The 23,727-nt window shown below is 36.9% G+C and overlaps 1 protein-coding gene across 5 annotated transcripts in view; it reads right to left on the reverse strand.

Moving 5' to 3' along the window:
- TUBGCP3 (tubulin gamma complex associated protein 3) overlaps window positions 1–23,727 on the reverse strand; it is a 47,153-nt gene that overhangs the window by 11,823 nt on the left and 11,603 nt on the right. For 3 of the 5 annotated variants that reach the window (XM_051617727.1, XM_051617701.1, XM_051617738.1), the window contains exons 4-13: window positions 21,100–21,177; window positions 20,259–20,476; window positions 16,580–16,752; window positions 13,734–13,852; window positions 10,399–10,524; window positions 6,809–6,877; window positions 4,494–4,629; window positions 3,031–3,197; window positions 796–906; window positions 324–432 (exon numbers count right to left, since the gene is read on the reverse strand). In XM_051617727.1, coding sequence (XP_051473687.1) covers window positions 324–432; window positions 796–906; window positions 3,031–3,197; window positions 4,494–4,629; window positions 6,809–6,877; window positions 10,399–10,524; window positions 13,734–13,852; window positions 16,580–16,752; window positions 20,259–20,338 — 1,090 coding nt within the window. In that variant the 5' untranslated portion in view covers window positions 20,339–20,476; window positions 21,100–21,177. Of the gene's footprint in view, window positions 1–323; window positions 433–795; window positions 907–3,030; window positions 3,198–4,493; window positions 4,630–6,808; window positions 6,878–10,398; window positions 10,525–13,733; window positions 13,853–16,579; window positions 16,753–20,258; window positions 20,477–21,099; window positions 21,178–21,506; window positions 22,353–23,727 lie in introns of those variants that run through there. The other 2 variants (XM_051617718.1, XM_051617709.1) reach the window with 2 other exon arrangements.

Genomic DNA, 23,727 nt, shown 5'->3' on the forward strand with positions numbered 1-23,727 from the left:
GAATATCCATTCTCCTATTGTATCCCTCCCAACAAAACTCAGCTGAAAGCAGGTAGATCATGCCTGGTTTCACTCAGAAACCCAGTACATTAACAACCATCCACCAAACCTACCAAATTAGGAAAAGAAAATTACTCACACGCATCTTCATACATCTTTTTTAAAATGCAAGTATCCATTAACACACCTTTATTTTAAGGTAGATGGGACTTTTGTATTCTTTCCACGCCACTATCCAAAACATCAGTCTGCAGTCTAAACTACTTATTTTACAGACAGGTCTCAGTTCAAAGCGAAGAAGTTGACCAACACAGATACTCTACCATCTTTTGAAGACTCCGCAGACTTCGCCACAGCAATCATCTTTGTGGATGGAGTTTGATCATGACAAACTTGGTGCAAGAAGTTTATGGATTTTCCTATTAGGAGGACCTAAGTGCAAAAGCATTTTTCAAAGTCATTTGCATATAAGAAAAATAAAACAAAAATAAAAAAGCCACCCACAACCACCAAGACAACAAGATATTTTCTCATCTTTCCACGCTCTTAGCTTCACGATCCCAGCTGCAGCAATCCAGAACTTCAGTACTAACGATGAGGTTTTCAACACAAACTTCTCCTTCCTTGATATCTCTAGAAACTGATTCTCTCCAGTTAAGAGATCAGAAAGAAAAGTCTTAGAGTCTTCCTCTGCAAACAATTTTATTAATGTAGCTATTCTCAAGATGACTTATTGTTAATTTGGACTGTTATTTTCTTGATGGAAATCTAAGCAGCAGTATAGAGCCAACATACCTTTTTGGATTGCTCCATTGTAATAAAAGAAGGGATCATTGATTTCCTCAACGTGTATTTGTCATGCCACAGTCGATCAGTTTTAACTGTAGGATCTGAAGCTACAAAAAACTGTAGATTGAAATAAATATTAAAACTAAAAGATGAATGCAAACTTTCTCTGTTCATATTTCACTTCAGTATTCAGAAAGCTGAAAAATATTTCTGAGTTGTTCTTTTAACTAAAAAAGGAAAAAAATGTCCATAGATAACATGTAAAGATGTCCTGGCAATTGATACGTAAATATTTATCTTGACCAATATGAACTCAGCTCACATAATTTCATCTCCTCTGTATGTTATAAAACCTTAAGTACCACAGGGTAAAATAAAATGTACTCTCTGTGAAATATCCACTAGAAAAGACAGAAGTGTGTAGCATTTTTGAGGCAATTAGTTACACAGGTAGGGGAGAAGATAAAGTTCAGAATGTAAATTTAATATGCTTTTATTTTGCTGGTTCTATTTTCACTTAAGCCCTTTTGGGTTTGCTCCTATTTTAACAGATGCAGAACTGAAGAAAAAACCCCACCAAGAAATCCTGCAACTGGACTAATGCTCAAAAGCTAAGGTTTCTCAGCTCCACACAAACCAACACTTTCATTTGTAAAAAACTAAATCCTCATGGCTAGTTTTGCTAAAATGACTTGTGGAAGGATTCTGTCCTCATCCTGTCAAACGAACACATCAGTTTTTGTACAAGAACCTTTTTTCACTGCCTCCAAATACCATTTCCACCAAGAACTGTCAATTGTCATTGTTAAAAAACCGTGTCTGTGGTATGAAAACTGCAGCTTACAGTATACCACATCCAAATGATTTTCAGTATCATGAACACTTTTAGAGTGCACATGTAAATTTTTAAAGAAGGAGTTGAAAGGTAATGACTTACATAAAAAGCAAAAAAAGACAACACCTTATAAATGGACATTAGGAAGCATTTCTTTACCAAGAGGCTGGTCAAATGCAGGAACAGGCTTCCTAGAGAGGTGGTCAGTCCTCAAGTCCATCAGTATTTAAAAGGCATTTGGGCAATGCCCTTAACAGCTTGCTTTAACTTGGTTAAAGCATGAATTGGTCATGTAGTTGGACTGGATTATCATTATAGGTCCCTTCCAACTGAAACAGAATACAATAGACTATAGATGAGACTAAGCCTGAGGGATAGCTAAGGAAAAAAGCCCATTTTGCACTTCTAGCCATAAAGATTCATAGAAATTTTACACAAGTCTCCTAACGCGACCTTAAAGATCAGTTGTGAGTGATATTTTTACTCATTTTACTTTAGACCCAGATGGTCAGCTTAAAAAAAATATCAGTGTATTTTTATACTCAGGTTAAGTTACTCAGATGTGTCTCAGAAGTGCTCAATTCCTTTTTAAATATGATTCATTCACTTCTTGGAACCAAAAAAAAAATCTCACTTTAACAAGCCTGTACTGATTGGAGACAGGAAAAAGCTGTAAGAGTGTAAAAAGCATAAAAACATTTTTAAGAAGAAAAGGGACAGTTACTACAGCTTGCTGCTAAAGACTACAGAATAACATTGTATAGGTTTTAGAGGAACTCTGGAACCATAAACCTGCTCTACACAATTTGACAAATCAGTTATTTATGAAGCTGAGGATAACAGCAGGTAGTTAAGAGTACAATATTCTCAACTTTATTCCAAATATGAAGCTTTTATTCCAAAGAGCTGCAAAGCACTTTGTATACATTACTATTGTTACACTAAGTAGGAAAAGAGGGAGATGACTTTGTCTCTCTTCAGAAGCAAGAATCTATTGCTAGCCCACCATTCTGCCTCTACTAAACAGACCCAGCATATAATTCATTAAAGACAAAATACTGCATCACTGCAACCTCCAGACATCACGCTGACTGAATCCACACAGGGAGTCATATTTCGTGTCTTTATTGTTTATGTTGCTTACTCATGTTGTATGTTTCCATCACAGTCTCCTTTTCACAGAATCACATACTCACAGAGTTGCCAGAGTTGGCAGGGACCTCTAGACATCATCTAGTCCAACCCCCCCCTACTAAAGCAGGATCGCCTAGAGCACATTACACAGGACTGCATCCAGGTGAGCTTCTATCCAGAGAAGACGACTGAAACTCTCCTCTAAGCTTCCTATAGATTATACTCTCACAAAGCAAACAGAGAGGAACCATTTATTGTACCACACAGATTACCTCATGGTATGTATCCTCCAGCTCTCCATCGTAAATCCAGCGATACAGGAAATTCAGTACAGGATGGGATACTAGGCCAAGAATGTGCTGAACCAGAGATCTCATGTAGGGATCTCCTGTTTTAGTATAGGCATGAACTGCTGAGGCTAGCTCACCCCCTTTTCTTCCTATGATAGGGGAGATTAACAGAAATGTATGAAGGAAAAATATATACACCACACTTACATTAAGCTACCTTTGATTTTATCTAGTCATATGACACTCAGAGTTTGCTCAACAAGCAATTCTAAAAGGTAGCAAAAGTACAGTTTTTAATGTTGACAGGGAATTTTTAGGTTTTAAGGTATGAATCATTAATCTCACTGAAGCATTAAGCACAGCTTTCTCACACCATATTCTGTCTACTTTATGGTAGCTTGGAGAAATGCAAACCTTGAAACATCATTATCACACACAGTTTGACTATGCTTTTTTTCTTCCCCATGGCCCCACCAGAAAGCATTACAGAAGCCTTGGTGTTTGCCTTCTCTCCTGTATTTGACTCTCAGAAGTTCTGTGTGCATACATAAAGACAAACACATCTTTCCTGCTTCTTGATTATAGTCCTCCCAATAGCTCCTTTGGGCAATATTTCCTTTTTACAGTTGAAAGGTAAGAAGCTGACCAAAAAAAATTTAAAAACAAAATAATCTAGCTCTTCTTTTGGTGTTATGCTGCACAGCTTAAAAAGTTCCATGCAGCACAGGATGTAGCATTCCAAATTTTCATGAATGTCTTAAAAGCAAAGCTCATTCTTTTCAAAACTGTTACCAATTCCGATAATCAAGGTAAAACAGAAGTTGTAAGCTTTTTTGGTTAAGATGCTCTTTCCCAAAGGCCATAATCTCCATTTATTTTCCAAGACAGCAAAGCTGAAGTACCCTCAGGGAGAAGCATAAGTCAGCTGTGGGCCAAAGTTATGGCCAACTCCAGCACCACTCCTCAACATCTTCTTGTGAATTGCACTATCTGCAGATTTATAAAGTTTCACTGTTTCCCATGAATCTGCATACAACATGCAAATCATTCCTATGTCGCTATATATAGAGTAATAGCATAATACTTATGCCTAGTGAACAGACCAAGCCAACCATTTCATAGTGTGTTAGTGGTTTTTTCCCCATAGTGTAACATTCTCTGAAAGATGACCAAAAGTGAATAATTGAAAACAGCATGAAAAGTGTGTGCTTAAAATTTGAAGGTTTTCTCGAGCACATTCTAGTTAAAAAAAAAAAGTTTAGGTGAATCAAAACAGCACTATGATTCATCAGTTTTTTGCTAAAACTGAAAGAATCCTTCCGATTAGTCACTCAAAATCTTCCAAAAAACCACAACAGTAACATTATTGATATCCACCTTTGGCATGTACAACCACTCTAAGTCATACAACTTCTCCATAAATATTATATTAATGTTAAACAGACCTTGACAGTGATCAACAAGTGCTGCAAGGGTCTTTAACCTTATTTTAGGATCATATGTCCAGACTAGGAGACGACGAAGTGTCAAACTGCTCTCAAGTCCCAGATTCACGCCCTGATCGTCTTCCAATTGCAACTGCTCAAATTAGAAACAGAAAGACATATCAAGGAACAAAACAGGCAAAACTAAAGCAGAACTGTTGTTACATAATTTTTGTTCTGAAGTCGGCTTTCTACTAATACACTTGAAATACCCACTATTACATGTTCTCTCATAAAATCACTTAGCCAAAACCTGAGAGCCACACAAATGGAAATAAAAGAATCAAGTGCAGGTGAAAGGACACAAGTAGAATAGAGCAGACAGAGGACAAAGGTCTAGAAGTTGAAGAAAGCAAAGTGATAGTCAAAAAAGGAGAGAAGAATAAAGGAAAAGAGAGCAGAGATCCTGAAAGACAGACAGTACTGGCCAAAGGGATGCTCAGAAAAGAATAAAAAAAAAAATTAAAGGAAAGGATGGGAGTAGGAGATTAAATTTTCTCTAAATGTACATCCAGCTTATTGTAGTTCAACATGGGACATTCTGTTCAATGTCTTCCTCCAGAAGCCATTGGAATTTATGTTAGATATGTAGCAAGATTAAGGAATTGCTACCTTTGGGAAAACAAAACAAAACACAAACAAAAAAACACAACAACATCAAAAGTTCTAAGAAAAATCTGTCACAAGTGACTACCATGAATCTTCCAACACTACAGAAAATAAACCCCAAATATTTGCATCTGAGATGCAAATGCACATCTTATACAAGTATAGATGGGGTAAGCAGGACAAGAATACAACCTAAGAATACAGAAGCGAGTTCCTAAAGCAGTCCCAGCAGATACACTCTTAGAGAAGACACTGTTTCCTGTATGCTACAACCAATTCACTCTGTGCTTCCACATGCAGCACATTTTTTAACAAATGCTTGTATCAGACCAGTGTAGCCACATCAGGCTCAGCCTTACAGGCCCTTAAGATCATTAGCTTCTGAATGCTCCTAGGTCCATGTATTTTTTGTTTGGAAATGAGAGATATATGTGCAAGAACTGGCCTTTTTCTTTAGGGAAGCTATCTTCCTCACAGAAGTGCATTTTTAAAGGGGCTGACAGTTTGAAACCAGTCTGCAAGGAGAAGACCTGAAAAGCCTATGGAATAGTACACAGTACACCCTGAAAAACTTTCAGAGGAAGAGACCTGTTTGGGGGAAGCTCTGAAGTCATAAAGTCAGAGAGAGAAAGACAATGTAGAACCCTTTGAAATTTTTGTTCCATACTACTATGACTGAACTGCTAACAAGTCCTAAGCTGGCAGCATGTATGACCTCCAGAATATAAGAATGCAACATTCATTCAATTCCATGACACAATTTTCTTCTTTTCAAGCAATTAAGATGTAAAATTTTGTAAGAAAGCGCTTTTCAAAAAAGCAGATTCTTTTCCATCACTTTTTATTTTAAAATTGACAAGTCACCAAGCTCACTTCTGGGATAATTTGGCACAAGTCTTGAAAATGCTGACTTCTTTCTTTAAGCCTCCTGCTCCATCAATTATAAAAAATAAGAAATGCCATCATGTCAGAACCCTAGCTGGATGGACTACTGCTCTATTGCAGTAATCACAAAAGGAAGTGATGTTCCAGAAGGGCAAGCAAATCTGATGCCTTGCTGCAGTCTGTCCCTTTTAGGCTCCTTGCAACCCAGGTGCAGCACTCAGGATGTCAGAGGATACATCCTTGCTCAGCCCTTGTAATAGCAGTTTACAGAGCTGTCTTTCATTAATTTGTATAATCACTTTTTCAAACTGTTGATATGGTCTTTTGCCTTGACATGCTAAGGCAACAAATTTTGCAACAAACTGCCCCACACAGAACAAAACATCAAAAATGTTGTTACTAGCTGCTAAACCATGCATTGCTTGAAACAAAGATTTTTTTTTCTCTTCCATTCCAAGGTGTGTCATGCTGTTTGGGACTTGAATGATAAAGATATCACACAAGATGAAACTGACAAAAATTATTCTAAAAAGGGACAGAGGCTTAGATATACACATTATATTCCTTGCTTATTTAATACATCAAATAACAAAATTTCTAAGAGAAAAATATGCATTGGTACATGCCTCTAAAGAGTAAGAAACATAAGTTAGAGAGAATTGTGTCCACTGACAATAGAAATTGCTGTACACCCTTCCCTTTCTAAAGGGTATACCTTTTTAGGAGATACTCAGGTAACATAAAGCAAAGTAAGAAAGTTAAATAAGAACCACTTAGCTTACCTGAGAATGTAAAACAGATAGAAGTCGGTAGTATTCTTTAAGTTCCTGATGTAAGGCTGCACAAAAACTCTGTAACAGAAAGAGGAGAAAAAAGAAGAAAAAAAATAATAATCAGGAAAAATCTTCCTGGTTTAATCTAGAATAATCCTATCACCACAATGAGAAGGTAGCTAGAAATTTCCTAAACTAAATCAAGCTACAGGTTTCATCACAAAAGCCAACTCTTAGAAATACGGCCAATGTACAACTACTTCCCTAAGAGATGCACAGGCCTTTATAAGCATTATCAAGTAGCTTTCTGTCTTTTGCTGTCTTAATGCTATCAACAGATTAAATTATGACAAGCATAACTCTCCAATAGACAGTAATAATTACCACAGGGATGTGCAAATCATAACATGACCCAGAAAAACATTTATTTAATGATTACATTAAATAAAGTATGTAGTAAATAAGAGAGCTTCAATTTCAGGAAGGCCTCTAATAACACAACACAGAAGTTAGGTAAGCATCATTGTATTTGCCGTACAGATTATATGACATGAACAAGAAAACACAATGCTCATAAAAGACAACTCCCAGTAAATGATGCTGGATTAAGTACTCTACATTTTGGGCTTTTATAAATAGAGAGTTGTATACAATTCTTCGCTTGATTAGGAATAAATTAATAACACTAGGAATACCCCAAGAAATCCGTAAAACGTTCAGAAGCTAACAAGTCTGAACCAAAGCAAAGATCCCTCTTTGTAAAACAATTCTAAGCATAGCTACTTTGGGTTGGTTAAGAACAAATATATAAAGGCAGATTTTGAAAACAACTCCTGAAAGAATACTTATTCACTACACCAATAGTTTTCTATGGTTTGGGGTTCTGGGATTTGCTTTGCTTTTGTAAAGTTCTTAACCTAACATACAGACTAAAAAAACTCACACATTTTCTAAAACCAAATTAAAAACACGGCTCATTAATTTCAGAGTGAGTTGAATAGTTTTGGACTTTAAGCACTTCTCAGTTGTTTGTTTTTTTAAAATATTTGGTTATTTGGCTTTTTGAAGAGTATTTCCATGCACACATAAAATCTTCAGAACCGATTTCTTAACCAATCCTTGGCTGATGATCTTGATATCTATTTTAATGCACTTTTTAAACAAGAGATTCACCAGGGCTTTCCCCTCACCCCCTTTTAAGATCATCACAGTCAAAGTAATTTGGAAAAAATAAATAAAACCTCACATAAAAAGAATACAAAAGCTTAAACTAAAATATTTATTCAACAGAGTATGTACAAGGGAGAAATTACTACAAGCTCAAGGAGAAAATAAATCTTCTTTCCTGCTAAGAGGCTAAGAAGCCTAGGAAAAAAAAAAAAAACAACAAACCAACAAAACATCAATCTTGCCATTGTATCCTTCATAATTAAAGAAGGTTCGTTTCTTCAACTCAATGTTATAGATTAGAAAGAAATTTGAAATTCATTTTATTCCAGAGGATACTGAAGGTCAAAACGAAATCCCCTTATGTGTAACCCCCCTTTTAATTTCTTCTCACTTGCTTCTTCGGTACATTTTTAAACCTATTAAAGTAGCACTTGCCAATATAGAGGCCAGAGTAGAACCTCCAAGAAAACATTCAAAGGCACTACACATCTACTCAAAAAGTGAGAACAATAACCACAGACTTTAGTAGCCAGAAGGACTTAAGATCTAACTGGCTGTCAACTTACCAGAGAAGCTTTAAAAGTTAAAATTTACATTCAACGTCAATTCCTGCATTACAAATTTTTGCTTCCCAAATTGTTATGAAAAACTGGACATTATCCTAGAATTCTGATTTGATGTACAGCAAAAGAGAATTCAGGAAGGAAACAGAATGCTTGTTCAAGAGAAAAAAAAAAAAAAAATTAAAAAAAAATCTAAATGCCCACGACCTCAACTGGATCTAGATGGGCAAGATGTCAAAATATAAGGCAAGTTATATTTAATTGCTGACTATTCTTTTTTGCTTCCTGACAACAAATTAGAACTTAGTTACTAATCAGTAAAGGTAAAAGAATATAATGTTAAAGTGTAGTTTATTATTATATCTCTACCAATAGTTGTCGATGCTTGACATTTTAAGCAGTAAAAACAGTCACCAGGTGAGTAACAGAAGAGGTGACAGACATCTTATCCTACATGTTGTTTAAACAGGGGTTTATGCAACCATTCTTTTAAAACATTACACAAAAGATGTTTTAGAGAATGCACCTATTATTGTGCGAAATTCTTAATGCACAGTGTGCAGCTTCTGAAACTGTCAGCTGTAAAAGCCATGAAGAGCAAAGGTACAGTCCCTTTGCCCAGATACTGACACAGCAGGAATAGAATCCATGTTCTTATTTTACACTTATGTCCTAGAAATATACAGAAGTGCCTGCCTCAATTTAAATTAACAGCATTAGAGCTATGCAGATGCAGCTAACTAACTGCACAGCCTTCTGGACAGGATCTGAAACCTGCATATGGTAGCTAAGATATTGCACATTATACTTCACTGAAGAATTAAAGTTCTCCCCTTTCTGTAAACTTGAGTATTAAAGCCAGAGACAGTACAAATAAGCATAAGCAGGAAGCTACGAGATAAAGGGTACAAAATTTCACCGAGGTATAAGGGGGAGAGCCTGAAGAAAATGCATGTAAAGTAGCAGTACCGCATAAAACATAGAAATCAGCATTGGATCACTAGAAAAATAATTATTTATATGTAACTAAAAGAGTTACTAGGAATGAGACAGAAGGGAACAGAATAAAACATTAGAAAAGTAGGAAGCACTACAGTGTCTCTACTGACCTCTTAAGAAAAATTAGATTGAAGGGAGAAGCACTTCAATTTCTTGGCAGATTAGGTAGGATGTTATGGCTAGAGGCAATGATAACATTTCTGTCGAGTCAGAAGGGATAATATCCAGTTTTACAGAGGGAGCAAGTGAGAGGAAACGGGAATGCCTTAGCAGTAAATGTGGTTTTGGGTATTATAGCAGCTGTGAAGTTACTGTAGACTAGACATGATGATGAAACCTATAAAAACAAAAATTGACATTCTTTTGATGCTGTATTCAAAAGAAAGGGCAGAAGATAATGGGCTATTTGTATTTTATGTAAGTTAGTGCGGTATTAACACACAAACATCAACATCAACTGACAAGAGGGTCTCCTGCATAGGTCACCCTAAAAACTGAATTGGTGATTAATTAGCTCAGAGATGCTACCATCTCATTTAAGCAATGCTTTTGTTTATAAACATGCATGGGCACTTAAAAATATGATTAAAAAAAAAATTATATTAAGAAAAGGAACCTATGTGTGAGACCTCCCAGATACAAATGACAGGGGCAATGCCTCCTTACAACCAACAAAAGCAAATGCCTCTCCCTTGCCTTCGGACTGTGACCCATATCAAAAGTGGCAATGCATAAAAGGACTAAATCAAAGGATGACTGATCCAAGCTCCAAAGATTTCACATCATTCTAGTACTGCATTTTATTCAGTAGTTTCAGTGAAACAAGATAAATATATGGCAGCAAAATTATTCTTTTAGCTGACCTACCTGTCCCACAAGTCCAAAAGCACGATCCAAACTCCGCTGGTCTGTGTATTTTCTTATTTTATTATGTAACCATCCCAATTCTGCAAGTCTGCTTGTGGTATCTCTGAGAGATTTGGACAAGCTCACCTACAAAGTTAACAGAAACAACTACTTGATTGTAAGTTAAATCTACCATGTTAATACTTGTTGCTTACTGACAGCCCCTCTTTCTCATAAAACATGCCAATTCATTAAAAAAAAAAATCATTTCACATTCTACACCAGAGATAGTGCCAACAAAAAGCAGGCAACCATATAATTAGTATGAAATTTATGCACACAAATGTTGAAAAAGCAGCAGCAACAAACTGCGGGAACCTTTGTGATCTTCCCTTTTGGAAATCTTAATGTAACAGTATTCATACATTTTTTATATTAGACAATTACAGCAGTAACAAAAAAGGCCTTCAGAAAAAAAAGAAATCTGCAATTTTATGATGTAGAATCATGTTTCATCTTATCCTGATAATCAGGAGGACTTAAAATATTAGAGCTTCAGAAGTCAATGACTGGAACTAATGAAGAAACCTACAGCAGTAATTAATGACTACTAAATGTGAAACAAATTTTTAAACAGAAGACAAATGACCCAATGCCAGACTAGGTATCAGGAACTAAAACTTACAGAATCCAAATTCCAAGTTTAAGTCAAATCCACCAGTAATAGCTTTTAGAAGCTAATTAATCATGTACCCCTCTGAGCTCTTCTAGTCTGTTTCTACTTTTCTTACAGCAGGTATCTCACCTTACCCGGCAAGCCCACCTTAGTTCTAACACCCTGCTAACAGCTACTACTACTACTATTTTCACCTGAACCAGCACATTTCTTCCTTTAAATTACCAACACATAAGACACTGTTCCTCTTGTTCCCACCTGAGATTTGCTTCTACTACATTTTGTCACATTACCCAAGAACACCACCATCCAGTTTTCAAAATCTTATTGGACAAAGAAAAACAATCTGACTGACACGTTTGGCAGCGACTGACTTTTGCCCACAGCTACTGGGCCTATCCCACCTCTACAGACAATTTTAACTTGGAGAGTCAGCTGGAACAGTTCCAACCAACGCAAGGAAGAGCATAAAACAGTCTGCCAAAGAACTAGAAATGAAGCTCATTCATTAAGCCTTTTAGCTAGCAGCACAGGCATCTGCTAAGGTAAAAATCAGCTACAGAGCATTAGTCACAGCAGTGTGGGCTTGAACAAGGCAATAACAATTGGCTGTAAGACCAGAACTCAGTCCCTTCCCCTCTTTTTTATATATACAGGCACAGCTTTAGCTTCTTGAACAATATCTATAGCGTAAATTCTAGCCCAAAGGAGTGTGACTGGATATAGAAACTCTGCCTGCAGCTAAGAACAAAGAGATGACATAAAAACTATTTAGAATTCTGCAACTTGAGTGCTCGACAAGCATGAAGTACAACACAAATCCGTGGAAATAAAATGAGAAACAAGCCAAATTGGCTTAGTGTTATTACATTTGTATCTCTCAGATCAAATCTGAAGCTGCTAGCTTATACTGTGCTGAATGTCACCAAGAGACCTAGTATTAATATTGACATTAGGAAACATTCAGGCAAGAATAACAGCTGGAAAATGTGTTTCTTTCTGGAAAAAACAGATTGCATACAATGACATTTTCTTTGTGCAGCTGAGGGAAAACTACATGCTTTGACTACTTTTTGCCTAACATGCAGCCAGCACAGACAGAGGAATTATGATCTTGGTCCTTGTTCATCAGAAAAAGTTCCAGCTGAAGCTCTAGTCAGGAAAGTAACTTCATCTTCATTGGATCCTATAGTCAGTACAAGTATCAGCAAAAAAAGAAGTATGGAAGACAACTGAATTCACAAAAACAACTGAAGACACAAAGTTCTTAAGAAAAAGCATTACTGAACACAGCCATCTAAATAAACTCCCTGTATTAAAAGAATTAAGAGTTCAAACTAAAACAGTTTTCCACTGCAAACTAGCCCATTTAAAATGAAAACCACACAGAAAACTAATTAAACCCACAGTGCACTTTTGCATTCACTGATTAAGTTTCCTCCACGTTCCTCTAGAAAAATCTATTATGCTACCTTTCCTTTGCCCTATATAATCTAACATACATGGAATGTAATTAACTCAGTGCAAGTGTTGGGGAATTACAAACTTTGCAGCATCTACAGGTGCAGAAGATGACATCCTTAAGAATCTGTTTATTAACAAGATTTAACAGACTTAACAAGATTCAACAGATTTAACAAGATTCAAGTTTCCCATTTTTGCCTCCAGTACACAGCTCTAAATGTCATTGTAAAGTTACAGAAGGAATAACTGTATATTTTGCTTTTTGCTATTATCATGGAGAAGAAGTTAGTTATCATCAATATTAAGACAATACATCTGCTATGCTCTTAACACATAAAATGGCCCCAAATCAATCTCCCATAATTTTAGGACTATGTCATTGTCACAGTATAAAGTTTTATTAATACAAAGTGAAAATCAAAAGCACCATCTTTCCATTTGAACAAGAAAATTAAAACCTTAGCTGAAACTGAGCTCTGATGCAGTACTGTCTAAATACTGAATAAGGAGAAGATGCTAAAGCAGCTGGTGCCATGACTTTGTTCTTCGCTCAGCTGACTCAATCTCTCTCACTTGTTTTGGTTTTCCTCCACATTTCAAATACGCTTAACATTCCCCCCACCTTAGAGCCAGATCTTCTCTCTCCCAGGCTTCTCTCCTGTTCCTCTGACCCCTACCTGACATCTTCCTTCAAATTCATGTCAGCTGAATTTTCTAACCACAGGAGTTGAAAGCATTACCAGTTCTATCACCAGTCCTTTCTTGGGTGATCTGCATTATCCCATTTGATCACTGTTAGGTTGTAATCAAGCCCATAACGTGAAGTAACTAGCACCCATCCCACATCCCAGGCTATTAAATTTAATCTAATAATAATGCATCTGCTTTATATTCATTCTTACACACCAGGGAGGGGAAATTATTACAAAAATCCTCAAATTAAGCCATAACTTAGTAGTCCTTGTACTGGCTTAACAGAGTCTATTTGCATCTTGTGAAATGCTACAGTTTCTTTCTGGGACCTAAGCTACCCAATCAATTCTAAATTAGGACTCTTGAAATTACACTGTTGTACAAAACAAAACAAAACCAAAAACAAGCTAGAAGGAGAGTAAGGAGTTGTGATAATATTTTAACTTTTAAACATATTTTTCATGGCTATTTTTCCCCCATATACCTCTCTGCTCACATATGAATACAAGTGACCATACAGTACCTTTCCTTCCACTTTATAGCAATTTTCAGAATTGCACATTTTTATGTTTTTGCCATCTATTCCTTGGAAGACATACAACACATCTCTTACAAGGTTTGCTTCAGTTATTTCAACAGAGCCTAGAAAGAGGAGAAAAAAACAAACACAAAACACAACAACCAGTATTTAGATTTGTTGGGACATTAGTTTCGATTACAACATCAAGAGCATTTAGAATCCTAGCCAAAAAAAAGAAAAGAGAAAGACTGTATTTATAACCTGTAAAAAATGTTTTAAGTCCTCTTAACAACCTGACAGGAAGGCCAAGAATCCCTTTACCTGCCTTTACTGATACCCGGGATTCTCTCCAAGTAGGCCACCTTGTGTGTCACAGGCCATGTCATATTTTAACCAACACTCGAGCCAGTTCTAAATTTGTTATCTCTTCAGATCCAATCACCAGAGTAAGTTCTGAGGCAAGCATCATCATAATTTAACCTTTCTTTAAACAATGAGCTGAAGTTGTTAAATGGGATTTAAAGAACAACCTCTTCTACATCCAGCTAGGAAAACAACAACGAATCCAGAAGGAAGAGCTGCTCATTTAAAATTTACTTTCAATCACACATGCCACTGCTCAGAGAAAAGACTATAGGCTATAGAAGTGGTAAACAAAGGCGTGTAGATAACATTTCTGAAGACAGATACAATTTAGATTTAGTAAAGCTTTTGCTACTGCAACACACTTTGCTTCTAGATCATATTTCTTGTTAGAGGTTAGATTATGTTTGAGATTTAGGATATTTAGTAAAGGAAACAGAAGACTGAAAAAGGTGCTGTGCTAGCCACTGCAACTATTCCCACCTTTTATGGATGAAATTGCACCATCTGCTTTCGTAACTTTCTTTAAGATACCAAGAATGAAACAATTTCAACAATGTCTATCCAGAAATTGAGATGCCACAATATAACATGCTTCTCCCAAATTTGATAGCACTCTTACTCTCATCAGTTTGCCTCCTCCACAATCCACTTTCCCAGAACAAAATCAACAAAAAATAAATTCTGTTCTTATTTTGGCAAAATCAGACATCACTTCAAGTCTGTTTAAAGCACAGACACCCCTTATAATACTAAGATGTGCACAAGAGTAACTAGTTCCTTTTAGGAACTCTTAAGTGAAATGGTAGAAGATTCAAGTGTGCATTTCTTTGATTGGTAAATAACGCAAGTATTAATATCAGCCATACAATGCCACTGATTATACTGTCTGTTCAAGTGCAGCAATAAGAAAAAGTCCAATTAACAGCAAACAACTTCAGAAGAAAAAAAACCACTTTTGATTAGCTAGAAAAATATAACATTCATAGAAATCTATCTTCTTGACGATAGTCTTTTATATTCCGAATGCAGTTCTATTTCCACATCAAAAAGTAACTACACTTAAGATGACTGTTAGTCCTTATACTCACCCCACATAAGAATTAAGCCATAGGTGCTGCCTGACTGAATGAAAAAAGTTTGTACTTCTCTTTATAGAAATTAGAACAATAAAAGTACGAGACAGCAATAGATTTTTATGTACTTTTAACATTTTTCTATATTTATATATTAAATCTATAATGTATCTAAACTATATATTTACAAATATATTATACATATACCTACATACACATCCTCTTGCACATCAACAGCATTGTAAGTTAAGTTCTAAATGCCAGATGCTGCGCTCAGATATACAAATGTAATCATGTTTGGTCTACAAGCTGTTGCTTTGTACAGTATTACTTAAAGATGAAGGGGCTGGCAGGCAGACTGTACCTTACCTTCCAACTACCCACACTTCATTTATATAGGAGTTATTAAAAAAAAAAAACTACATAAAACCCCCATCTCTTATCTTCCTTTGCCAGAGAGTAATAACACTGTAAGATGACATCTGCCATTAGCTCTCTTATTCAGAAGTCTCCCTCTTTTACAGTACAAGTAGAGAGGGCTGAAACTTACACAATTGCCACAAAGAATATATGTTAAACAATTTCTCTTTATTTAGACCCAGGTAAATACAGAATAGATACTCTAGGCATGAATTTCAATATTAGGGCCACTTAATCAAGGAAATAAATTAGTAATATTTATCTATCTATTTTTTATTTTATTGACAATATGCTTTGTCAATTGCTCCAAATACAACCACTGTAAGAAGTGGCCTAATTTAAAGGAAAACATCATAGAATCACAGAATGGTTTGTGTTGGAAGGGATATTAAAAATCATCTAGTTCCAATCCTGCTGCATAGGTGGGGACACCTCTCACTAGACCAGGTGGCTTAAAGCCCCATCCAACCTGGCCTTGAACACTGCCAGGGAAGGGGATCTACAACTTCTCTGGGCAACCTGTGCCAGTGTCTCACCACCCTCACACTGAACAATTTGTTCCTAATATCTAAATCTATGCTCTTCCAATTTAAAGCCATTCCCCCTTGTCCTGTTGCTACATGCCCTTGTAAAAAGTCCCTCCCCAGCTTTCCTGTAGGCACTCTTTATCAGAAGTGTGATCATTACTCACAAACCATAATCACTTGATTCTGACTAACACTGCAACGAAGGCAGTCTTTTAAGAAGACAAGAACACAACAATCAAACCAATCATTGCAAAGAGAAATCAGCAACCAGCCAAAGAGATTGTGACCAAATATACTAGTCATGCACATTTACCTCTATCATTTTATTGAATACCTTCTAGCAAAACACTCCTAAAAAAAAAAATCAACATCCTAGAAAGCTATTTCAAAATCATTTAAAAATACTGAAGGATATAGATAACTATTATAAAAAGTTATCTTTAACAAATCCATCTTTGCTCACCACTTGTATCCCCTTCTCGCCTTGACCTTGGCACACCACGGGAGACAGGATTTGAAAAGCCTTTTGAGGTAGTGCTTTGTAAAGAAGGCTGGTTTGTGGCTAGAGTCCATGCAAGTCGTGACCCTAATTGCTGGCGGAGGCAATCTCCAACACTTGGAGCTTGATAGGACTGTCTAGAAGGACAAATGGAAGAAAAGTATTTAAAACCTTTTCATTCTATACCCATCACCTGGCTTGGGGTATGCAAAATGCACAGCTGAAAAATGTCTTGAGCTTGAGTTTGGTTTTTGTGGACGAGGTTTTTTTGTGAGTTTTTTGGGGGGTTCTGCTTTGTTAGTAAGGGAGCCATAAAAAGGTGCAGAACATAAAAGCAAATTGTTGCCTTCTATAAGCTTACACTTTCAAAAAAAAAAAAACCCTGTAGAAAAGGAGGAGGTATGAATTTCACAAAAATTATCTCATATCAAAGAATGACTGTGTTCACACTGAACTGTGTAAATATACTGAAATGGACTAAAAGTGAAGTCAACTATAATAAACAACAGTCATAACAAACAACAAATATTTAAGTTTTGTTTTTACTTAAAACTGTAGTTACAATTTTAAGAAGAACTAAAGGAAATGTAGAGAAAGAGGAAAGTTAACTTTTATGCTGCTCTACTGTTTAGAACAGTTTGGATCAAGTGCCTGAAGACAAGATTGAGAAGCATCTAGGTAAGCTCCAATTTCCCTCCCACTCAAACCTGCAAAATCTTCTCACAAAAATAGCCTTAAACGTGTAAAATGTTAAGACTAGAAGTTCACCCTTAAGCACAAGTGCCTATAACCACCCTCCACAACACTCCAGTGGTATAAACTATCCCACCGTGTTTTTGTGATCTCAGTGAGATCAGAGCCCTGGTACTGAACAGAGATCTCTTGAATTATCCTTCTCAGTTCCTCACATTTCATGTTAGTGTGTAGGCACTCCAGCAAAGTTGTGATGATGTTCCAGAAAAGGTCTGAGAACTTCCACTACAAGACTGTCCTCTCCATATTTCTCATTTTTGTGCACACATTCGGGTAGACCCCCTTTCGTCCTGCTATGTTTTTTTTGAGGTCTTTCTTGAGCACGACCCTGAACCTTTTCCTCACTAACCTGGTCTACCACTTCCTCACTACATTGTGGGGCACAGTCCTCCCCAGTGTTCCTCACTTAAAAGTTATCCTCTCCTTGTGCATCCTGGATACACCATACAAACCCGGTACTGAAAAAGTCAAGTAAGTATTTGTATTATAAAGCATATTAATAACAATAAAATCCAGTTGTATCAGCACTGGTTATTATTTCTATAATAGGAGTACTATAAATTATCTCAAATAATCTGTATTTAAAAAAAACAAACTTCAACTCAAAATAAAGCTGAAAATGCATCTACTCTGATTCTGTATTTGTTTCACACCTGCTGTTGTTGAGAAGGAGAAGTAAGAGACAATTTGGTGTCTTTTTTCTGATTATGAGAAAGAAATTTTAATTTAAATTTCCATAAATTTGCGTTATAGAATCATAGAATGGTTTGGGTTGGAAGCGACCTTCAAAGATCATCTAGTTCCAATTCCCCTACCATGGCCACGGTCACCTCCCACTAGACCAGGTTGATCAAAGCCCCATCCAACCTGAACACTTCCAGGGAGGGGGCAGCCACAACTTCCCTGGGCAACATGTGCCAGTTTCTCACCACTCTCACACTGAACAATTTGTTCATATTATCTAAATCTACACTCTTCCAGTTTAAGGCCATTACCCCTTGTCCTTTCACTACATACCCTTGTAAAAAGCCCCTCCCCAGCTTTCCTGTAGCCCCTTCAGGTACTGGAAGGCTGCTCTAAGGTCTCCCCAGAGCCTTCTCTTCTCCAGGCTGAACAACCCCAATTCTCTCAGCCTGCTTCATAGGAGAGGTGTTCCAGCCCTCTGATCATCTGCGTGGCCATCCTGTGGACTCCCTCCAACACCTCCATGTCATTCTTGTGTTGAGGGCTCCAGAACTGGACACAGCACTCCAAGTAAGGTTTCAAGAGCAGAGTAGAGGGGAGAATTACCTCCCTCAATGCTTCTTTTGATGCAGCCCAGATACAGTTGGTCTCCTAGGCTGCAAGTGCACACTGCTGGCTCATGTTGAGCTTTTTATCAACCAACACCCCCTAATTCCTTTTCCTCAGGACTGTTCTCAATCTGCTCTATGCCCAACCTCTATTTGTGCCCGGGGTTGCGTTGACGCAGGTGCTGGACGTTGCACTTTGGCCTTGTTGAACTTCATGAGGCTGCCACAGGCCCACTCCTCAAGGCTGTCAAAGTCCCTCTGGATGGCCTCCCTTCCCTCCAGCACCACACAGCCTGGTGTCATCAGCAAACTTGCTGAGGATACACTCAAATTATATTAGCAATTTGGTCCAATCAAAACCCACCAAGTTTCTGTTAGGACAAAGTATCTGGGCTTTGCTCATTTCTGCACCCCTTAAGATGATTTTTTTTTTCCCCTTTTATTATGTTTTCTTGAGTCTTTCAGGCATTAACCACCGTTTCTTGAAAAGTGATGTCCCCATTGCTTTTGGACAAAGGGTTTATTTCAAGATATTTTCATACAAGGCTGAAGCAGATATGCAAGTAAGTATCGTCCTCACATTTACAAGTTTTGCAAGATTCTGTTCACTTTCCACACTCAACTTCTACAAAGCAATGTATTTCCACATAAATATTACAGAAAGACCTTTGAACCGCTCCCTCACAGACTATGAACACGTTCATTTTCCCTCTAAAGAACAAAGACTCTGTGCAGTTCATCTCTGTCAGGCTTTGTAACAGGGCTGACACAATGTGATATACAATGGCACAATAACAGCTCAGATTGTGAGCATGTTACTGTGTTTGCTTATTTAACAAAGTCAATACTTGCATGATCATCTTATGGCTTACAATGGCCAGCTTTTACTCATTGAAAATCTCACCTGTTTATTACTTGAATGTTTCTACTCCACATGTAGATTCATCTTGGTATGAACACACAAACTACTGCTCAACAGCAGGTGTTTTAGGATTTTTTTTCTTTTAGGTAATTTTTTTTTTAATCAATTCTTGTATAAATAAAAAAACCAACACCTTGTCCACTCAAATACAACACTGCTCTAGCACCACAGCCAAGCTACTGCGTACCTACTTAAAAGAAAGTCAGACCATGTAAGAAAGGCCACCTATTTGAAAATGGAAGATGTTAAGTCCACTAATTTGAGTCTCTCTTAGGAATGCTTTCTAAAAGGAGTTTGAGTGAGGACTCTAAATCCAGTATGTTTACAGAAGAAAGATAAAGGCTATTTTGAAGGGTTTCTGATAACTGAGAAATTTAGAAAATGACTTGGCACTAGAATCTGAAAGAGTGGATCCAATAAAGCATCAGTTGTTAAGCAGATAGATAAGATTAAATTTAAGAATAGATACACTTGGCCAGTCATTTATGGCTTCACATGGTCAAATGGCAGCACTTGTTCAGCTAAGAACTCTGTTCCTATGCACCTATAGAGGAATTTCCAATAGCATACAAATAAGCGGGGGGGGGGGGGGGGGGGGAGGGAAAACAAAAAACCAGCAAAAACCAGATCATCTCTAGTCTTTCCCAAACCTATAAGGTAAAACAGTTTAATTTACCCAGGAAGGAGTGACTGTGGAGTTGGTGTTGGCCCATTCAGGGCATACAGGCTGATACTGCTGATCCCGCTGCTCCCCATGCTGCCAGAACTCTGGGCAGACTGAGCACTGCGGTCTTGGTAATTGAGTGGAAGGCTTTGAGGCCTGGCATAGTAATAAGGGGTTGAATGAGCATCCCGTGGCAAAGCTTGAGCAAAAAGTGTGGCATAACTTGATACCTGAAAAGGAGAGGATTTGAAAAGGGAGGAATAAAACAACTTCGAGTTGCTCTAAGTTGTGTCTTTAGTTAAGAGGAGTGTAATGCTCAAGAACGCAAACAGTAACTGCAGATCATGTTTATGCAAAGAAAAAAAATGATGTTATAATGGCAAAAACGCAAGTCCCTTACAGTGATCAAAAGCATTTTTAGCAATATACCTTATTTTTGCCAGCAAACTGTTATTAGCAATAGCTGCAACAAGCACTTTGGTGCTAACGGAGCTGCAACCAAAGGAGGAATTATGCCCTCCCTACTCCATTTCAAACTCATTAACATGTGAGCAGACATTACACCACCAAGCAGAAAGCAAACAATAAAAACCCACCCATCTAACAAAAAACATAACTTTAGCTACAAACATTGGACTGCTCACAATTTCACATTTACTTGATATAAAATATCACAGAAAAAAACGCAGATAGTTGTGTCAAGTGCGTTCTTCCTTTCAGCCTCACGTACAATCACCACAAACACAACCTGAGGTGTTGGTTAAGTCTCGATAGTGACTCTTAATAACACCCTAAATAAGTGACACACATTGACCATTTCTCAGAGATTAAAAAAACTGGTCTCCTCACCTACCTTGTTCGACTGCTTACGTGGATCTTCACTAAGGCTAAGCAGGAGGTAGAGTATTGACCATTTGTTTTTCAAAATGCCCTGTAAAAAAATATGAAGACAAACAGAAATTAGTTTAGTTTAACTCTTTATAATAATGGATTTTTTTTAATTATCCAGCCTAATAGGTACATATGTAAATCAATTTTCCACGCAAATAAGAGCAAATCAGAGACACGTTCTTGAGTAAACTGGGAATGTGCAGTGCAGCCGCTGTACTGCTAATTTTATTAATTTTCTCCACCATGTTCAAATAATGAACTGTCATCTGTTCCGAGATCAGCAAGCACACTCAATTTAAAATTCACAGCTACCAAGAAAGAGGTTTACATAGAATTGATCTTTTACCACAGTTCCCCATATATTCTCACCATTTAAAACATCTCAGACACAGATGCAACTCTAACCTAAAGGTGAAGACGGAAAACTTTTAGTATCATTTTAAGTGAAGAACTGTCTTTTTTCCACTTTCCCCTTCACTCTCCTTTGAGGGTTTCAATTTCTATTATTTTAAATGCTATTTAAGAGAGCTACCAACATTTTCATTGCTTTAGAGACACTGTTAACATGAAATTTGAGGAATGCACAATACAGTCTCCCACAAACAGAAAAATACAGATAAATATAGACTGTTAGAATAACACTCCCAGCAACTTTAGATCTCAGCAGAAAGATCACCAGCAGAACACAGAACAATGCTAAAGCTCAAGCTACAACATGAACACTTCAAAGAGTTAACACCAAATGCTAAAATCTTGTAGATGCACATGTTACGAGACACATTACAACTAATGCTTTTGAACTGATCAAGGACACAGAACATTTGACTTATTTGATTACTTAATCTCAGTATAAGAAACTCATACAGGTTCCCTCACAATATTTATTAGGCTATGGTCTGGAGTGCTATGCAATGTTGAATATAAAGGAAGCTTTAATTCAATAAAAACTCCATCCCTTATGAAGCAATGTATTTCAGTGCTAACAGTCTTGCAAAAAGCACTTTTAAAGTAACTTTGAAATTATCTTTTTAAAACACATTTTCATTCTTAGCTTTTTCTGGTTTTCCCTTTCTCTGCAACTATTCATTATGTGTGTATATATTACACGGTATAAGAATCTTGGCCTTAGAACTTTTCTTTCTTCAGAACAGAGCCCACTAGTCAAACATACTGAAGCTCTATACGAGTATGAGGAGACGCTCTATATTATTATGTAGAACAGATTCTGCTTTGATGTCAACAAGAAGCAAAAAGCAGAGGTATCACACTTGTGGCAAGTAACTAATCCAGCAACTCATTAACAGCGGGTGAAGAAGGAGTAGTAGCATTGCTGCTTTTCTGCTGGCCAGGATACAACTCTAAGTGCCTCAAGAAGTATGGTTTGCTCTCCTGACAAGCTGCAACTAAGATAAGCACTGATCGCCTTTTCTCTTTAGAGCAAAGGATGAAGTGAAGTTAGAAAAAAGCTTGTGTCAATGTTTTTTCTCCTAGTTGCTTTCAAGAAAATTGCTGGAGGAAGGAAAAACTTAATTGATAAACATATATTACTCCTGTGCCCTTCCCTAAGTTCATGTGGAAATGATTGTCTACCATTAGTAATACACTTAACAGCAGATTGAATAATAATTGGTAGAAAAAAAAAAAGAGATGGAAGGTTAAAGGAACTTCAAGCATCTGAGCAGGCAGCAAAATATGATAGCTGATGTAAGCTTGTATTACATATTCAGAAGAAAAAACCAGTTATATAATTAGAGACAAGGCATTTTGTTTCAAAATTTACAGCTATCATGATGCTCTGCAACTATGTTGCTTGCCAAATGCAATGGTATGACAACACAGTATGTAAGCTACAGAAACACATTCCAGAAAATCTGTGTTAAAAGAGCAAGACCGTGCATATAATACATGCAAGAAGAAGCTGAAACCAATGGCTGAGGTCACTGGAACAGGTGTCTGCAAACCAGTGACACTTGCTTCACTCCACAAACCAATGCGGGTAATACATAAACCTACTAGCTAAGAAACAGGAAGAGTTACACCGTACCTTTAGCTCCAAGCACTAACAGACTAATGAGTAAGTTAAGTATGGATTAGTCAGAATTTGGTTTTGCACCTCCCATAATCCATACTCTTCAGGAAATCTCTTCTGTAATCTTAAAATCTTAGTATTATCCTGTAGAACCCAGCCATGATCTATACATAAATTCATTAATAACAAGCAGAATGGAGAAAAACATTTCTCCTTAAAATAAAGAGCAAAATAAGGACAAATTTTCTGTTGTATAGAAGACATCTTCTACAATAACTAATTTTTGCTGTCAAAAATCAGGTATGTGCAATTGAAAACTGGGAATCTTATTTTATTACTGCCCATCATACTCTGCCTTGCCAAATACTCAGTTTTACAGACAATCCAGAACAGATTAGGAGCAGTCATTTTCCACCTACCTTAGCTAGATTTCTATCCTCATATCTTTCCTCCCTTTCACCTGATCTATCTTCTTATATTATGGGCTTTCTATACATTACAACAGCTTTTTTCAGAATATCAACGTGCAGTATTATTTGATTAACACTGGTATTAGTAAAA

Source organism: Apus apus, chromosome 1 (genome assembly GCF_020740795.1).
Source record: "Apus apus isolate bApuApu2 chromosome 1, bApuApu2.pri.cur, whole genome shotgun sequence".
NCBI classification, from domain to species: Eukaryota; Metazoa; Chordata; class Aves; order Apodiformes; family Apodidae; genus Apus; species Apus apus.